The sequence below is a fragment of the Dendropsophus ebraccatus genome, chromosome 7 (assembly GCF_027789765.1).
Source record: "Dendropsophus ebraccatus isolate aDenEbr1 chromosome 7, aDenEbr1.pat, whole genome shotgun sequence".
Taxonomy (NCBI): domain Eukaryota; kingdom Metazoa; phylum Chordata; class Amphibia; order Anura; family Hylidae; genus Dendropsophus; species Dendropsophus ebraccatus.
The window spans coordinates 102,081,819-102,097,609 of NC_091460.1; the positions used below are offsets into that span (position 1 = coordinate 102,081,819).

Consider the following 15,791-nt stretch of genomic DNA (forward strand, 5'->3'; position numbering starts at 1 on the left):
AACTAGCCAGAACTTCCCTCCGGGAAGGAACAACCAAGCCAAAGGCGTTCTCCAGTCAAGGAAACCACCTCAGCAAGGTATCCATCCACAGACAGCTGTTTCGGGTTTTTTGCCCCTCATCAGTGTGGAGTAGGTTTCTGGCTAGTGGGAGCAATGACTAGTAAGTGCATGCAAAAGGACGCTTGTTGACCTCAGGGAGATCAACCAAAACACCGCAGAGACACCATCACGTGTCTCAACGTCAGTGTATTCTAGAACATTGCCCCCTGGGAAATCAAATATGCAAAAGAACACTGCAGAGACACCATCACCTACTCCACACTGATGAGGGGCAAAACCCTTGAAACAGCTGTCTGTGGATAGATACCTTGCTGAGGTGGTTTCCTTGACTGGAGAACGCCTTTGGCTTGGTTGTTCCTTCCCGGAGGGAAGGTCTGGCTAGTTCACTGACGTCGAGACATGTGATGGTGTCTCTGCAGTGTTCTTTTGCATACTTAAAATCTTAATGACAACCAAAAACATCCAAATTACCCTCATCAGAAGTTTACGTACCCCAGTATTTATAGCTATAGTATACATATTTACAGTGCCTTGAAAAAGTCAATCCAACAACGAAGAGAAAGTCAGAGTGCCAGCACTACCCAATATAAACTTTTAAACCAGGAGTGTGTCAAGGGGATAGTGACTCTCCTTAAGGAGAGCTTGTCATAAAGACGTGTGGAGACTTGCAGACCATTGCTGCTCCACTGAGAATTCTGGGAAGAAAGGATATGCAAAATAGCTCTCACACCACTTAATCAAAGAGATGTCCCTTCAAGTCAAGTCTCGCTCAGTCAAGGAGCCTTAGAACATTGACTTCAAATCAGGAGTGTTGACGTTCAGAGAAAGAAAAACAAGCCTATATCTTCTGGTGCACAATCCATGAACACCAATCATCTGGCCGGCCGGCCTTTGGGATGTGCGACCTGTGTGCTTGCACAAGGTGCCTCACTCCCGGCCAGCTAGGGGGCGCTTCGGCAGACCGAGAGCTGCACTGCACACCTGACTTAGATATAGAAGATAGATGAGCTGCCTGTCTGCCGGGGCGCCCCCCTAGCCGGTTGCCTCCCCTTATCCCATAGTGGTTAGTTTGGGGCGCTCCTGCAGACAGACAGCACATCTAACTACTATGACTAAGTTAGGTGAGCAGTGCAGCTGTCTGCCGGAGCGCCCCTGCTTGGCCGGGTAGTGGATAGACTCTGTTATTAGAGGAGAGAAGAGGGAGAGTGGGGCGGTCGGGGAGAGGACCATGGGGCCTCCACCAGATTGAAGGGTTCAGTCCAATAGGAGAAACTGAGAAGAAGTTGTTGGCACGTCATAACACTCCAGATACCTTCCTTATACAGGTACATAAAAAATGGAGAACATGCAGCATTCCAGTATATGCTGCACATTCTTCATTTATCTCCTGCTTTCCTCCGGAGCTTTCTGCTTCCTCCACTGTCAGGTCAGAGAGAAGGGGGAGGGACAGCAGCCTGATGAGGCCAAAGAGCAGCTCGGCACCCTGAAGCCTTATGCTGCCTGCTCTGTGCGTTCCCTGTCTTCTCCTCTCAGTGGCCCCTCATCTCCTCCCAGTGGCCCCCTCATCTCCTCTCAGTGGCCCCCTTAACTCCTCTCAGTGGCCCCCTCAACTCCTCTCAGTGGCCCCCTTATCTCCTCTCAGTGGCCCCCTTATCTCCTCTCAGTGGCCCCCTTATCTCCTCTCAGTGGCCCCCTTATTTCCTCTCAGTGGCCCCCTTATCTCCTCTCAGTGGCCCCCTTATCTCCTCTCAGTGGCCCCCTTATCTCCTCTCAGTGGCCCCCTCATCTCCTCTCAGCAGCCCCCTCAACTCCTCTCAGTGGCCCCCCCCCCAACTCCTCTCAGTACCCCCCTCATCTCCTCCCAGTGGACCCCTCATGTCCTCCCAGTGGACCCCTCATGTCCTCCCAGTGGCCGTCTCATCTCCTCTCAGTGGCCTTCTCATCTCTTCTCAGTGGCCGTCTCATCTCTTCTCAGTGGCCGTCTCATCTCTTCTCAGTGGCCGTCTCATCTCTTCTCAGTGGCCGTCTCATCTCCTCTCAGTGGCCGTCTCATCTCCTCTCAGTGGCAGCCTCATCTCCACTCAGTGGCCGCCTCATCTCCTTTCAGTGGCCCCCTCCTCCCCATAGTGCTGCCTGAGTTGTGCCCACCTCCTTCAGCTACATTCCTGTCCCTGCTTCTTACCCCTCCACAGCAGCCCCATGTTGGATGGAGAAGATCTGACAAGTGAAGAGATTGCATGACAAATCCAGCACAGAGATCAGTGTATTTAATGACTGTGTGTAAATGCATGTGCGTGTATTTGTATAAATGATTGTTGTTCTGTATGTAAGTGGTGTGTGTGTGTGTGTGTGTGTGCTATTGTATGCCTATTGTAAGTGTAAGGAGTAGGAAGATATGGTTGGGGTAGAGTCACTTGTGGTTTATCTGGTGCAAATTTTGCACATGAAATGTCTGTGGGGTAAATCTGCCCCATATACAGGGGCAGTAGAGGCGATGAGAAATCCCATCTATGCACTCAAACACATCATGTCAGTTTTCATCCAGGAAATACAGTATATTTATTGCAGATTTTTCCATTTAATTCCTAAATATGCAATATGCAATAAATCCTCTGTGCTGCACATTTTCCTGTAGAAACACTGCAAATCCACGCAGATCCACTGCAGATCCAGCACGGGAACAGCGTAGAGAAAGGTAACAGACATACCTTCTTCCTCGTGCCCAGTAGGGGGGGCTAGATGAATCTAATATGCTGACAGTTCCCCTTTAAAGGGGATATTCTTACACTGGAGGTGCTGGATTCACTTTTAGTGCATAGGGCGGCCTGCTACACATAAAGAATCGGCGTCCCCGTGATCTTCGCAGAAAAACTGACCAGGTTCCTTAAGGGGTTAAAACACATTTGGACACATGGAGATTAGACTACTACCCACACCATGCATTAAAATGTAATACATGGTGGGGGTTGTAATTTAATTGTCATGTGGGCCCAAATGTGTAAACAGGCCAATTGCCCTGCTCTGGTGGTCCAGTATATAGACCACCAGTACATAATCTGTGACTAGTATACTGGTGGTCCCTGGATCTGACTACCAGATCGGGAGGTTGTAGTCCTGTAATATATCAGCTATCAGGCTATGCTGGGGGTTGTAGTCCTGTAATATTTCAGCTATCAGGCTATGCTGGGGGTTGTAGTCCTGTAATATTTCAGCCATCAGGCTATGCTGGGGGTTGTAGTCATGTAATATTTCAGCTATCAGGCTATGCTGGGGGTTGTAGTCCTGTAATATTTCAGCTATTAGGCTATGCTGGGGGTTGAAGTCCTGTAATATTTCAGCTATCAGGCTATGCTGGGGGTTGTAGTTCTGTAATAGATCATTCATCAGGCTATGCTGGCGGTTGTAGTCCTGTTATATTTCAGCTATTAGGCTATGCTGGGGGTTGTAGTCCTGTAATATTTCAGCTATTAGGCTATGCTGGGGGTTGTAGTTCTGTAATAGATCATTCATCAGGCTATGCTGGGGGTTGTAGTCCTGTTATATTTCAACTATTAGGCTATGCTGGGGGTTGTAGTCCTGTAATATTTCAGCTATCAGGCAATGCTGGGGATTGTAGTCCTGTAATATTTCAGCTGATAGCTGAAATAGAATAGGGCAATTATACCCACAATTTTTTTTTAAATGTAAACTTCTAAAGTTGTAAAATTCTGTAATAGATCATTCATCAGGCTATGCTGGGGGTTGTAGTCCTGTAATATTTCAGCTATCAGGCAATGCTGGGGATTGTAGTCCTGTAATATTTCAGCTGATAGCTGAAATAGAATAGGGCAATTTTACCCACAATTTTTTTTTAAATGTAAACTTCTAAAGTTGTAAAATTCTGTTATAGATCATTCATCAGGCTATGCTGGGAGTTGTAGTCCTTTAATATATCAGCTATCAGGCTATGCTGGGGGTTGTAGTCCTGTATTTTATCAGCTATCAGGCTATGCTGGGGGTTGTAGTCCTGTAATTTATCAGCTATCAGGCTATGCTGGGGGTTGTAGACCTGTAATATTTCAGCTATCAGGCTATGCTGGGGGTTGTAGTCCTGTAATATTTCAGCTATCAGGCTATGCTGGGGGTTGTAGTCCTGTAATATTTCAGCTATCAGACTATGCTGGAGGTTGTAGTCCTGTAATATTTCAGCTATCAGGCTATGCTGGGGGTTGTAGTCCTGTAATATTTCAGCTATCAGGCTATGCTGGGGGTTGTAGTCCTGTAATATTTCAGCTATCAGGCTATGCTGGGGGTTGAAGTCCTGCAATATTTCAGCTGATAGCTGAAATAGAATAGGGCAATTTTACCCACAATTTTTTTTTAAATGTAAACTTCTATTTTATTTTATTACGTTAAACCCAAAGGTTGTTGTAGTTTTGTGTTTTGCTGGGGAGGTAGTTGTTTGGAGGCCTGGGGGGTATTTGTTTGTACTGTATGGCTGGGTGCTGAGGGGGTAGTTGTTTGTATTGCTGGGGGTAGTTGTGTGTATTGCTGGGATGGTAGTTTTATGTATTGCTTGAGGGGGCATTAGTATTTGCGTGAATGGCTGGGGGGGTAGTTGTGTGTATGGCGGCGGGAGGGTCGGGTGATGGGTGTTGGATGTCGTCTGGAGGGGTGGGAGGCTGAAGGAGCTTTATGTTACCTTGGGGGGGGGGGGGGTTCACAGGGCGCCATTTACCCTAAGGCCGGCCCTGCATCTGTTTCAAGTATATAGGCACTCAGAGCGAGACTTCTGGCGTTCAACCACAGGAGACAGAAGAGGGGTCACAGCAGCGGATGGCGTAATCCGCTGTCATTAGTCTGTGTCCCTAATGCAATCTCCTCTACTGCAATAGTTTCTTTTATTTTGTGGGAAATATAAAATAGTAATACAGTATTAATGAAAACCAGGAATGAGCACTCCACTCTTTAAGATGTGTTCATACACAACTACTAATGTGTTAAAGCATTACTTCATAGGCTTCTCGGTAAGTATTGATTATATTGTATTCCCCTGCTCTCCAGAGGCATGCAGTGTTACATCTATTGCACTACACTAATCTATTTCCATATATGTCACCGTATGCACTTTATCACAATGGTCAACAGCCTGCAATAGCTACCTATCTCTCAATTTTAATGGCTTGCTTGGCATACATTTTTGGAAATATAGTGTCAAATGTAATCCTAATTTTTCTTCCATTCCTCGCAGGGTTACTATAGAAAGAATAAAAAAAAATGTATCTGTCCTCTAAGCATTAAGTGCTAATAGGGTGTTTTAATCAAAAACATATAAAATACATCAGCCACAGGGCCCTTGTGGTGCAATAAAATCAAAACAAATATTTAAGAAATAAAATACAAAGCGGTAAAATAACAATGTCAAAGTCCTTAAAACATGATACTTCAAGCATACAGAGTTCATATAAGCTTCATTTGATGGGTTATCTGGTCTTTGAATTCAGATCTGGAGAGTTACTCCCATCATCCTCTCAATAGCTTGCAGCAATGCCTGTCAGTGATAGTGGACAGATGAGGGTTATACTCCTTACCCATTGTGCTTGTGCAGCACTGCTGATGCAGCAAAATTCAGTTTGCTTAAAATAATATATACGATGTTCCCCCTTATATAGGGTATATGTATGATTCTACAGCCAGACAAATAGTACTGCCCTCCTGGCGATCTGTTTATAGTACAATGTGTATACTCAGTCTCTCTGGCTTTACAACTGCTAGTTGTCATAAAGGGAGAACTTAGACACATGCAAGTCATTTGGTGCAGGTGCACCTCTCACCCATGCAGGATCAGCGTGTCCTCCGGGGTCACCGGTGTCCCGGTCTGCCCACGGTAAGTGTGATAACATCACCAGCCTTGTTTTAACTCTGCTCCAAAGCGGGGCCCCGCTGCTGGTACATAAACAGAGTGATAGCCGGGCCAACTCCTTCCAGACTTGTACAGTTGCAAAAGTGGATACAGAGGTGCACTCAGATTTGTTTTTGTGGGGTGTAGACAAATGTTAGAGTGACTGCCAAAGAGCCACCTAGGAAGATGGCAACTTGTGAACAGGATAAAGCTGTTCCTAGAGGTCGGCTTCTGATATGTTGTGCATTCTAGTCTTGTGGACAATGCTTTGATGTTGAGGTCTAGAAACTCTACTGAGGTGGTACTAATATGGGGGGTGAAACGTATATTAGTCATTTACGTTCAAATTGGCAATAAACTGTTCAAGATCCGATTGGGGGCCGTCCCAGATCAAAATCACATCATCGATGTAACGACGCCAGAGCACCAGACTCGCGCCCAGGTGGGGCATGATGTTAAGGTCCTCCCACGCCGCCATAAACAGATTGGCGAAACTGGTGCCCATAGCGGTCCCAACCCGCTGGAGGTAGTATGACCCTTCAAAATAAAAACAATTGTAGAACACAGAGACACATGGTACATTTCATATATCCAGCTGTGCTTCCAGGATGTAGAGAAATGCTTTTATTCTCAGGTACAAATAGTTAAAAAGGCTTTCCCGAGCTCCAGAATAGCTACAGGCTGGAATGCCTCCTATCTCCCCCTCCCTACTTGATAGACACCTGGAAGCTGAGTCACCGCAGATTCTCTTATGAGAGGGGGAGTAAGGAGGTGTTAGATTCTGTCTGCCTTTATATTACTTATACTGTTCATAAAGCTTTAAGGTGTCATCTAGATTTTTAATAATTGATTAGATACCATTAGTTTTAGGTCTAGAATGGTTTCCAGAATGGAAAGTGCCAAGTTCTAGAATTATTTAAAAAAATATGAAAATTAAAAATTAAAAAAAATATTACAGAAACAGTTTAAGGGTACAAACCCACTTGACGTATTTGCTGCGTGAATCAGTCTTAAAAATAAGCAGGCAAAACGCAGGTTGGCTTTATACAATTGTTCTGAGTTAAAATACGCAATTGCGTATTTTTGAAGCGTGAAGCTACATGCGTTTTTCGCACAGGTTGTTAACAACTGATGCTTTGCTAACAACAAGCTTCACGCTTCAAAAATACGCACTTGCGTATTTTAACGCAGAACAATCGTATAAAGCCAACCTGCGTTTTGCCTGCTTATTTTTAAGACTGATTCACGCAGCAAATACGTCAAGTGGGTTTGTACCCTAAAATGTTTAACTATGTAGCATGTACATGTTTTGCAAATACTGAATATCCCTTGCACTGAAAGTAAACCTGTCTACTCCCTTCTCTCTTTTTTCCTCCTCTGTACCCAACAGCATTGATTTTAAAAGTTTCCTTTAAGTGTCACTGTCGTTTAAATTTTTTATTTTTTTTTGCAGAAATCAATAGTGCTGAGGATTTTAAGAAACTTTGTAATGGGTTTATTAGCTGAAAAATGCGTTTTTATCATGAAGAAGCAGTTTGAAGCTCTCCCCCCTGTCTTCATGTTATCTATGGAATGGGGAGGGGTGGAGGGAGATTAGGCACCAAAACAGGACAACAAAGAGATTATTTAAAGCTACATCACTGGGCTAACTCTAGAGATGAGTGAACCGGGTTCGAGTCCATCCGAACCCGAACTTTCGGCATTTGATTAGCGGGGGCTGCTGAACTTGGATAAAGCTCTAACGTTGTCAGGAAAACATGGATACAGCCAATGACTATATCCATGTTTTCCACATAGCCTTAGGGCTTTATCCAACTTCAGCAGCCACCGCTAATCAAGTGCCGAAAGTTCGGGTTCGGATGGACTCGAGCATGCTCTAGGTTTGCTCATCTCTAGCTATCTCCTCTTAAGTCAGCACTGACCTCTGAATACTGGCTTTCACACAGCTCCCACTGTGTAATCCTTTATTTTCTGCTCTCTGCTGGCAACTAATCTCCCTTCTCTCCCCTCCCCTCTCCATAAATTAGAAAGGGCACATCTGATGTAAACAAGACGCAATTTCCTGATAATGAGCAGTGAATGAGAAAGAGGAGGGAGGGGGGACCTGGGGAAAGTTTTTTTAGGGTGCGTTTACACCTACAGGATCCGCAGCAGATCTGCAGCAGATTTGATGGTGCAGATCTGATGCTGTGTTGAGATATTTAAATGTAATCTGCTGCGGATTCGCAGCAGAAAATCAGCTGCGAATCCGGTAAATGTGAACGTATCCTCAAATGGAGATAATGGCATATTTGCCTAATAAACCGAAATACAAAGTTTCTTAAAATCGCCTGTGCTATTGATTTCCGCAGGGGAAAAAAAAAACACACAGTGACACTTTAATGTTTAGTAAAAATCATTTTGAATAGAAAAAAATATGTTTAAAATAATAACTTGACCTAAACAATAGGTAATTATGATTGTTAGCCAATTTGAAAACTGGGACCAATGTGAGTAATGACATTTTCTGTACAGCACTGCGGAATGTGTTGGCACTATATAAAGGAATGTTTATATTTTAACATTTTAAAATCTGAAACTTAAAATGAGAAGCCCAGAATACATTTGTACATTGAGTATTTAGCATTTATTTGGGCATTAATATTTCATGAAATGGTACTGCATATTTACTGTGGATTTAGAGCTTGGATTTCTCTTGGAGGAAAGTATTTTCAGTTCTGAATTCAGTTTCTTAATGAAGGAGTTACTGCCATGGCATCTGGATATAACTACAATTACATATTAAATATATGAATTATACCGTTTAGATTATATGCTTTTCTGCTTTTCTCCCTGCTATTATTCTTCAGCTTTGGATCCCTTATAAGCTTTGTTTTTCTTAATGAGCGCCATACAAATGAAGCAGTTTTCTGCACGTCAGTATTTGTATTTTATTTAATTCATTTGATACAGCTGTCTGTGGAGGTATAAACCAATACATGCCAGTATGAGCAATCTGCTAATACACTGTACATTAAAATGGCTGCATATTGAATTACATTTTATGCTTACACATTACTGCTCTAAGATCTGTCATCCTGCCTCTAGTGAAAAGCAGCATTACTGCCATGCATGCCGGCTTAGAATAAAATGTAATTGTGGAATTTCTATTCCATTTTTGATCTATGGGGGAAAATATGAAACAAAATAATTGTAACCTGATAGATAAGTTTCATTATCCAGTCCCGATATGTTTTGCTAGAAGTCATTTCAACAGCCCTCCGGCAGAATATCAGCGGTTACGATAATACAGGCATGCTAAATGTTCTTGGAAAAGAAAGTATTTTTACTTGTAGCATTAAAATATTGAGGTCACACTGTATTACTCATTACTAAAATTCAATTACTCTTCTCTATATATGTGCAGTCATCTGGTAAATTATTGACTTATTCTTCATTTCTATGGATTTGTAATTAGCCATTTCATTTCTTAATATAATGCATTCTGTTCAGGATTGCACTTTCTATAAAGAGAAAACTCCATTGAAACTCATACATAACATATGGGCCTTTAAACATTGGGTAACAATTCTATCTATCTATTTGTTTATCTATCTATCTTTATGGCTTTTTTTTTTTTTGTAAAAGCACTCTTCGTTGTACTTGATGTTAACCTACCATGACCCACCGTACATTCACTTTATAACATTTATAAGATGCTTTGAATTAGTTGTACTGACCTGGGGGGGAAAACCCTTTTTGCATTCTATAGGCGTAGGATATGAGTCCGATATATGTGCTTACAGAATGATGCTATGAACCAGTTACAGCTTTACTCTATTCCCCTACAGTATGCTGATAGAATTACAAGACAATTGAATAAAACTAATATACTCTAATGCAGAAAGATGGGGCTATGTGCATTAAAGAGCATATTAGCAGGATATTTAAATGTTTTTTTTTCTCCTTCTTTAGGGTGCCTTCACACACACCGGATCTGCAGCAGATCCGCAGCAGATTTGATGGTGCAGATTTGATGCAGTATTCCGTTATTTAGATCAAATCTGCTGTGGATCCGCAGCAGAAAATCCGCTGCGATAAGGTGTGTGTGAAGCTACCCTTAGGCTATGTTCACACACCATTAAAATTATGAATGTTTTTCCCGTACTTACAAAAAACGATGGTCGTTTTTATTGGAAGGCCATCATTTAAAACTAAATAGAGGCCGCTATTATAAATGACCATCATTTTGACAGTGTGTGTATATAGCCTTAGGGCCCTATTACATGGAAAGATTATTGCATGAAAAATTACTCAAATTTAAGCAATAATCTTTTAGTGTATGCAGTTAACGATTAAATGACCAACGAAAATTTGTTTGTTCGATCAATTTGTCGTTGATTGCTTTTGCGCTCACCATAAAATCATTGTTAATTGTTCGCTTATCTTTCAGTGTATGTACACATTGTTAGTTCGTAATTACGAATGTTCGTAGACTAGAGTGTACGAATTATTTTAATTATAATCGCAACTCATGTGAATGATTTCAGGTCGTTCCCAAAAGTGCTTGTTTGCAATAATTTATCGTTAATCGGTGAAAACAAAAAATCGCTTTGTCTTATAGGACTCTTACAGCAGTGCTTCTCAGTTCCAGTCCTTAGACCTCACCAGCAGGTCATGTTTTGAGGATTTCCTTAGTATTTCACAGGTGATTTAATTATACTCAGTGCATCAGGTATTATCACAGGTGTCCTTTGTATGGGATAGCCTCAAAACATGACCTGTTGGTGAGGCCTGAGGACTGGAATTGAGAAGCACTGCCTTACAGTGTCCTTTAATTAGGTAGTGTCTTCTGAATGACACTAGGACCATTAGGAATTCAAGTTTTCTTAAAGTTGACTAAACAGAATTCAATGTGTGCAATGTGTTGGGTGTGCCATGACTTTTAGTCAGGTAAAATCCTCTCTACCAGAAGCTCCAGTCCCCAACCGCAGTGCCATCACAGTTAGCTAATGGCCACATGTGTTGACAGACAGGTGTTATTTTAAAATAGTTTGCTTGAAAAAAGCGCCAATTGTTCAGCCGCAAAGTTACTGCTGTCCAAAATAAATAAACATCAAAATAAATAAACACATTGTGGAAATACTCAGTCTACAGCCTACACAAGGGATTACAGCAGAATTTTCATGTGAAGAGCATCAAAAAAGGAAAATTCACTGCAACTTAGATATACAACTTACAGTTGTATGCTATGTACCCACCACGTGCTTTATCGGCCGCTTTACAGCCACCTTTTTTGGGTAGCTGTGGTTTTCACAGCAATTAACGACATTTGCTGTAAAAACAATGGCTGCACAAGAAAGGTGGATGTACAGCGGCTTATAAAGAACACACTGGGAACAGAACCATGTGATTATATTCTTTTCTATGTTAATATAGACCACAACAATCAGGCTATATAGACGACTCCTGAACAGACTGTAAAACTGTACAAATACTACAGGGGGACTCATTTATAAAGTAATTATATGGTTACAACTGTCTATTAGTAAATGCTTTCTACAATTTAATTTACAATTCTATTCACATAGTTTTGTCTTTATTTTATACTTTTTTCTTGTTAGATTGTCATCCCCAGTGTCAGTATTGTATAGCAAACCTGCATGACACAGGCAGCGTGTGTTTGAAGTGCCAATACTCCAGATACTATTTTGTTGGGGATCGTTGCCTTCCTGAGTGTCCAGTAGGATTTTATGTAGAGGGAAGAAGCTGTAAAGGTAAGACTTGCTTTAATATGGCACTCCAGGTTAAAAAAAAATGAACCATCTGGTACTTAAATTATGCAGTTAAATTAGAAGTCCAGCTAAATTTTTTATTATGTATTTTGTATTATGTATTATGTAGTTTTTATTCGGATTTTAAGAAAAGGCAGGAAAACATACAAACAACATACAAAAGAGGTCCATCATAACAAACATAGGACCATAAGGCTTGTAACACATAATAACCTAGAGTCCGCTGCAGACAGGAAATTACATGAAAGAAGCACCGGAGGGAGCACCCACTGTCTAAGTAGAGCATTATACCTGGGGGATAGGTGTGCCAGTATAGACCTAACATACATCAAATGGGTCAGGAATCCCTTCGTGTTCCCAACAACAGCAACTATTAGAGTCCAAGGAACCCCTCCAGGTCAGTCGATAACTGAATAAACATGGGCAACACCATGTCCGGTGGGCCTCTTTCAATACAACAGAAAGCAGATAAAAAATTGCAGCGGAGCAACCTAAATCAAGACAATATATAAGTGAGGAGCCCCCAGGAGGGGGTCAGGAGAGGTAAGTAGAGAGAGATAATTGAGGAGGGCAGAAAAGCAGTCAGGCGAAGGGAGAAGGAGAAGAATTAGAGGGGAGGGGCAGAGGGAAGGGGAGGAAGAGGGGTACTTGCCCTGACCAAGGGGGAACAGCCCCATATTGGGGAAAGGGAGGTAATTTGGTAATTGAGTAGCCCTAAAGGCTACCCTATCAAACGAACAATGTCTGAAAGTCAGGAGTTTCTTGGAAGAGCAACCAAGGCATCCATACCGTCTTATATCGTTTATCGGACCCTGAAGCCTCAGCAGAGAGTTCCTCCATACGGTGGAGGTGTGACATTTCGGCCTGCCACTCCGCCTCAAAATTTTTTATTAAAGGATTGTATTGCCCCCTATATTTATTACGGGAAATGCACATAAAGTGCTTTTTCCCTGTTACTCCCTTACTACTGCATCAAGGCTTCACTTCCTGGATAAAATGGTGATGTCACGACCCGACTCCCAGAGCTGTGCGGGGTGCGACTGCTGGAGAGGATGATGGCAGAGAGATGTGTCCCCCTGCCATCATCCTCTTCAGCAGCCACAGCTCTGGGAGTCGGGTCGTGACATCACCATGTTATCCAGGAAGTGAAACCTTGATGCAGTAGTAAGTGCAGAGAAAAAAAAGCACTTTATTAGCATTTCCTGTAATAAGTGTATATTGGGGATTTGTATAACTTTTGGATGGCAATACAATACTTTCATAAAATTTTTCTCTGGACTTCTCCTTTAAACAGCCACCCTGTTCCTTCTCATACTGGGTGGCATTAGTTCCATAATACAATGCGGTGTCAACAGTGGCTGTAAAAATTTATCACAATATCACAATAGTGAGCAGTGGGATCATCATGGCACGTTACTGTGTAACTGAGGCATTCAAATATCACAAGGAGCAGGATGGCTGTTCAAAGAAGTCCATATAATGCTATTTACCATTGCTACCAATGCTATTTTTTTTGGTGTTTTGAAAGATTTTTTTGGATGGCCACCCAAATAACTGATGTTATTTTAACCCAATGGCTGAATAACGGATGTCGTTTAGAAATAGCAGCTGTTCTTTGGATGTTAAAGGACAACCGTCCAAAAAAAGTCTGTTGGATGGGCAAAAAAAGATGGTGTGGTCATAGCTTATCTCTGCTATGTGTTGTGTGCAGATTCTCTAGTGTCCTATGAGATGCAGCCTTAGGCTCGGTTCACACGTTGTAACAGTGCGGCTGTATTTGCGGCTGTAATTGTGCGGCGGTATTTTTGGTGGTTCGTGTGTATGCTTGGAAGTATAGGATATGCGGCTGCACAGTGCACACTATGTCTGAATCTACGGCCCTATCGTAAACGGACCCGTAAAAAATGAACAAGACCATTGTTTGCGGCTGAACATGCGGCCGAGGATTGACAGGCGGTCCGTACGGAGTACTTCAAAAATAGCCGGCAATGATGCCGAATGCCGATGCCTCTAATAGTTAATATATTAAATTACTAAAACACATTTTCTTTGTAATCAAGACACTTTCGTTGGTCAATAATTTATTTCTAACGAATCCATCATTTTGCAATTAAATATACTGTTAAAAAAAATAGATATATAAATAAATGTATATTTATCTATATATTTATTTTTTGACAGTATATTGAATTGCACAATGATGGATTCGTTAGAATTAAATTATTGACCAACGAAACAGAATTTATTTCCACGAAAATGTGTTTTATTCATTAAATATTAATTAGTACAGGAAGCTCTATAAGCCGTTAATTCATATGCCGGCAATAGAGCATTCTGTACTAATCATCACTTTACTTTAATTAAAACATCAAATGTTTCTTCTAATTATGTTATGACAATAGCATTATTAGAAGAAACATTTAGAATTATATGTGCGCTCAGCTGATTGGCTGTTCGGCTGAGCGCACATATAATGAGCCGGTCCGCAGCACAGTGCCTTCATTGTGCTGCGAACCAGCGAAGAGACAACATCGGGACATCGGATGGTGAGTATAGAGCTCTCCCCACCCCCTCCCCAGCACTGCACCCCTCCCAGCAAGGAAGGAGGGGGTCAGTTAACCCCTTCCTTGCTGGGATGGGTGCAGTCTGACATCAGTCTGGCCCCCAGGGGGTTAAGGGGGATGCAATACATCCTCCCTTAACCCCTTGGGGGTCAGACTGTAAGCAGCGATCTGTAAAGATGCTGCATACTGTAAGGAGCACAACGCCACTCACAATGATGGGTGTTGTGCTCCTGTTTGTGTGTTTTTTGTGTGTTTCTCCCTTTTTGTTTTTCAGATATCGGTATCCTGGGGATTACGTCGGATTCCATGGACTACGTCGATGACCAGCGGTTGTTCTTTGAATTTTTTTAATAAAATCGTCAATGAGGGGTGTGGGGGTGTTTTTATTTGAATAAAAAAATGTTTAAACTTGTGTCTTGTCTTTATTTCTTTACTTTATAGACTTAGTAGTGGAAGCCGTCTAATAGACGGAATCCATTACTAAGTTGGGGCCTAGTGTTAGCCGGTATAAAATGGCTAACACTAACCCCCTATTATTACCCCAGTACCCAATGCCACCAGGGGTACTGGGAAGAGCCGGGTGCCAGTGGTCCCGGAGCGTCAATATTGGCGCTCCTGGACCGGGCGGCAGCAGGCTGGTAAGATTTAGGCTGGGGAGGGCCTAAACCAATGGCTCTTCCCACCCTGGTGTTACCAGGCTGCTGTCGTTTGGTTTTTAACCCGGCTGGTTATAAAAATAGGGGGGACCCTATGCGGTTTTTTTTTTTAAATAAATAAATAATTTAAAAAAAAATGCATAGGGTCCCCCCTATTTTTATAACCAGCCGGGTTAAAAACCAAACGACAGCAGCCTGGTAACACCAGGGTGGGAAGAGCCATTGGTTTAGGCCCTCCCCAGCCTAAGTCTTACCAGCCTGCTGCCGCCCGGTCCAGGAGCGCCAATATTGATGCTCCGGGACCACTGGCACCCGGCTCTTCCCAGTACCCCTGGTGGCATTGGGTACTGGGGTAATAATAGGGGGTTAGTGTTAGCCATTTTATACCGGCTAACACTAGGCCCCAACCTAGTAATGGATTCCGTCTATTAGACGGCTTCCACTACTAAGTCTATAAAGTAAAGAAATAAAGACAAGACACAAGTTTAAAATATTTTTTATTCAAATAAAAACACCCCCACACCCCTCATTGACCATTTTATTAAAAAAATTCAAAGAACAACCGCTGGTCATCGACGTAGTCCATGGAATCCGACGTAATCCCCAGGATACCGATATCTGAAAAACAAAAAGGGAGAAACACACAAAAAACACACAAACAGGAGCACAACACCCATCATTGTGAGCGGTGTTGTGCTCCTTACAGTATGCAGCATCTTTACAGATCGCTGCTTACAGTCTGGCCCCCAAGGGGTTAAAGGAGGATGTATTGCATCCCCCTTAACCTCCTGGGGGCCAGACTGATGTCAGACTGCACCCATCCCAGCAAGGAAGGGGTTAAGTGACCCCCCTTCCT

At 42.5% G+C, this 15,791-nt stretch overlaps 1 protein-coding gene across 2 annotated transcripts in view; it reads left to right on the top strand.

Annotated features, from left to right (window-relative positions):
* FRAS1 (Fraser extracellular matrix complex subunit 1) overlaps positions 1 to 15,791 on the top strand; it is a 352,271-nt gene that overhangs the window by 202,146 nt on the left and 134,334 nt on the right. For both annotated transcript variants that reach the window (XM_069978024.1, XM_069978025.1), the window contains one exon: positions 11,545 to 11,697. In XM_069978024.1, the coding sequence (XP_069834125.1) occupies positions 11,545 to 11,697 (153 nt within the window). The remainder of the gene's footprint in view (positions 1 to 11,544; positions 11,698 to 15,791) is intronic.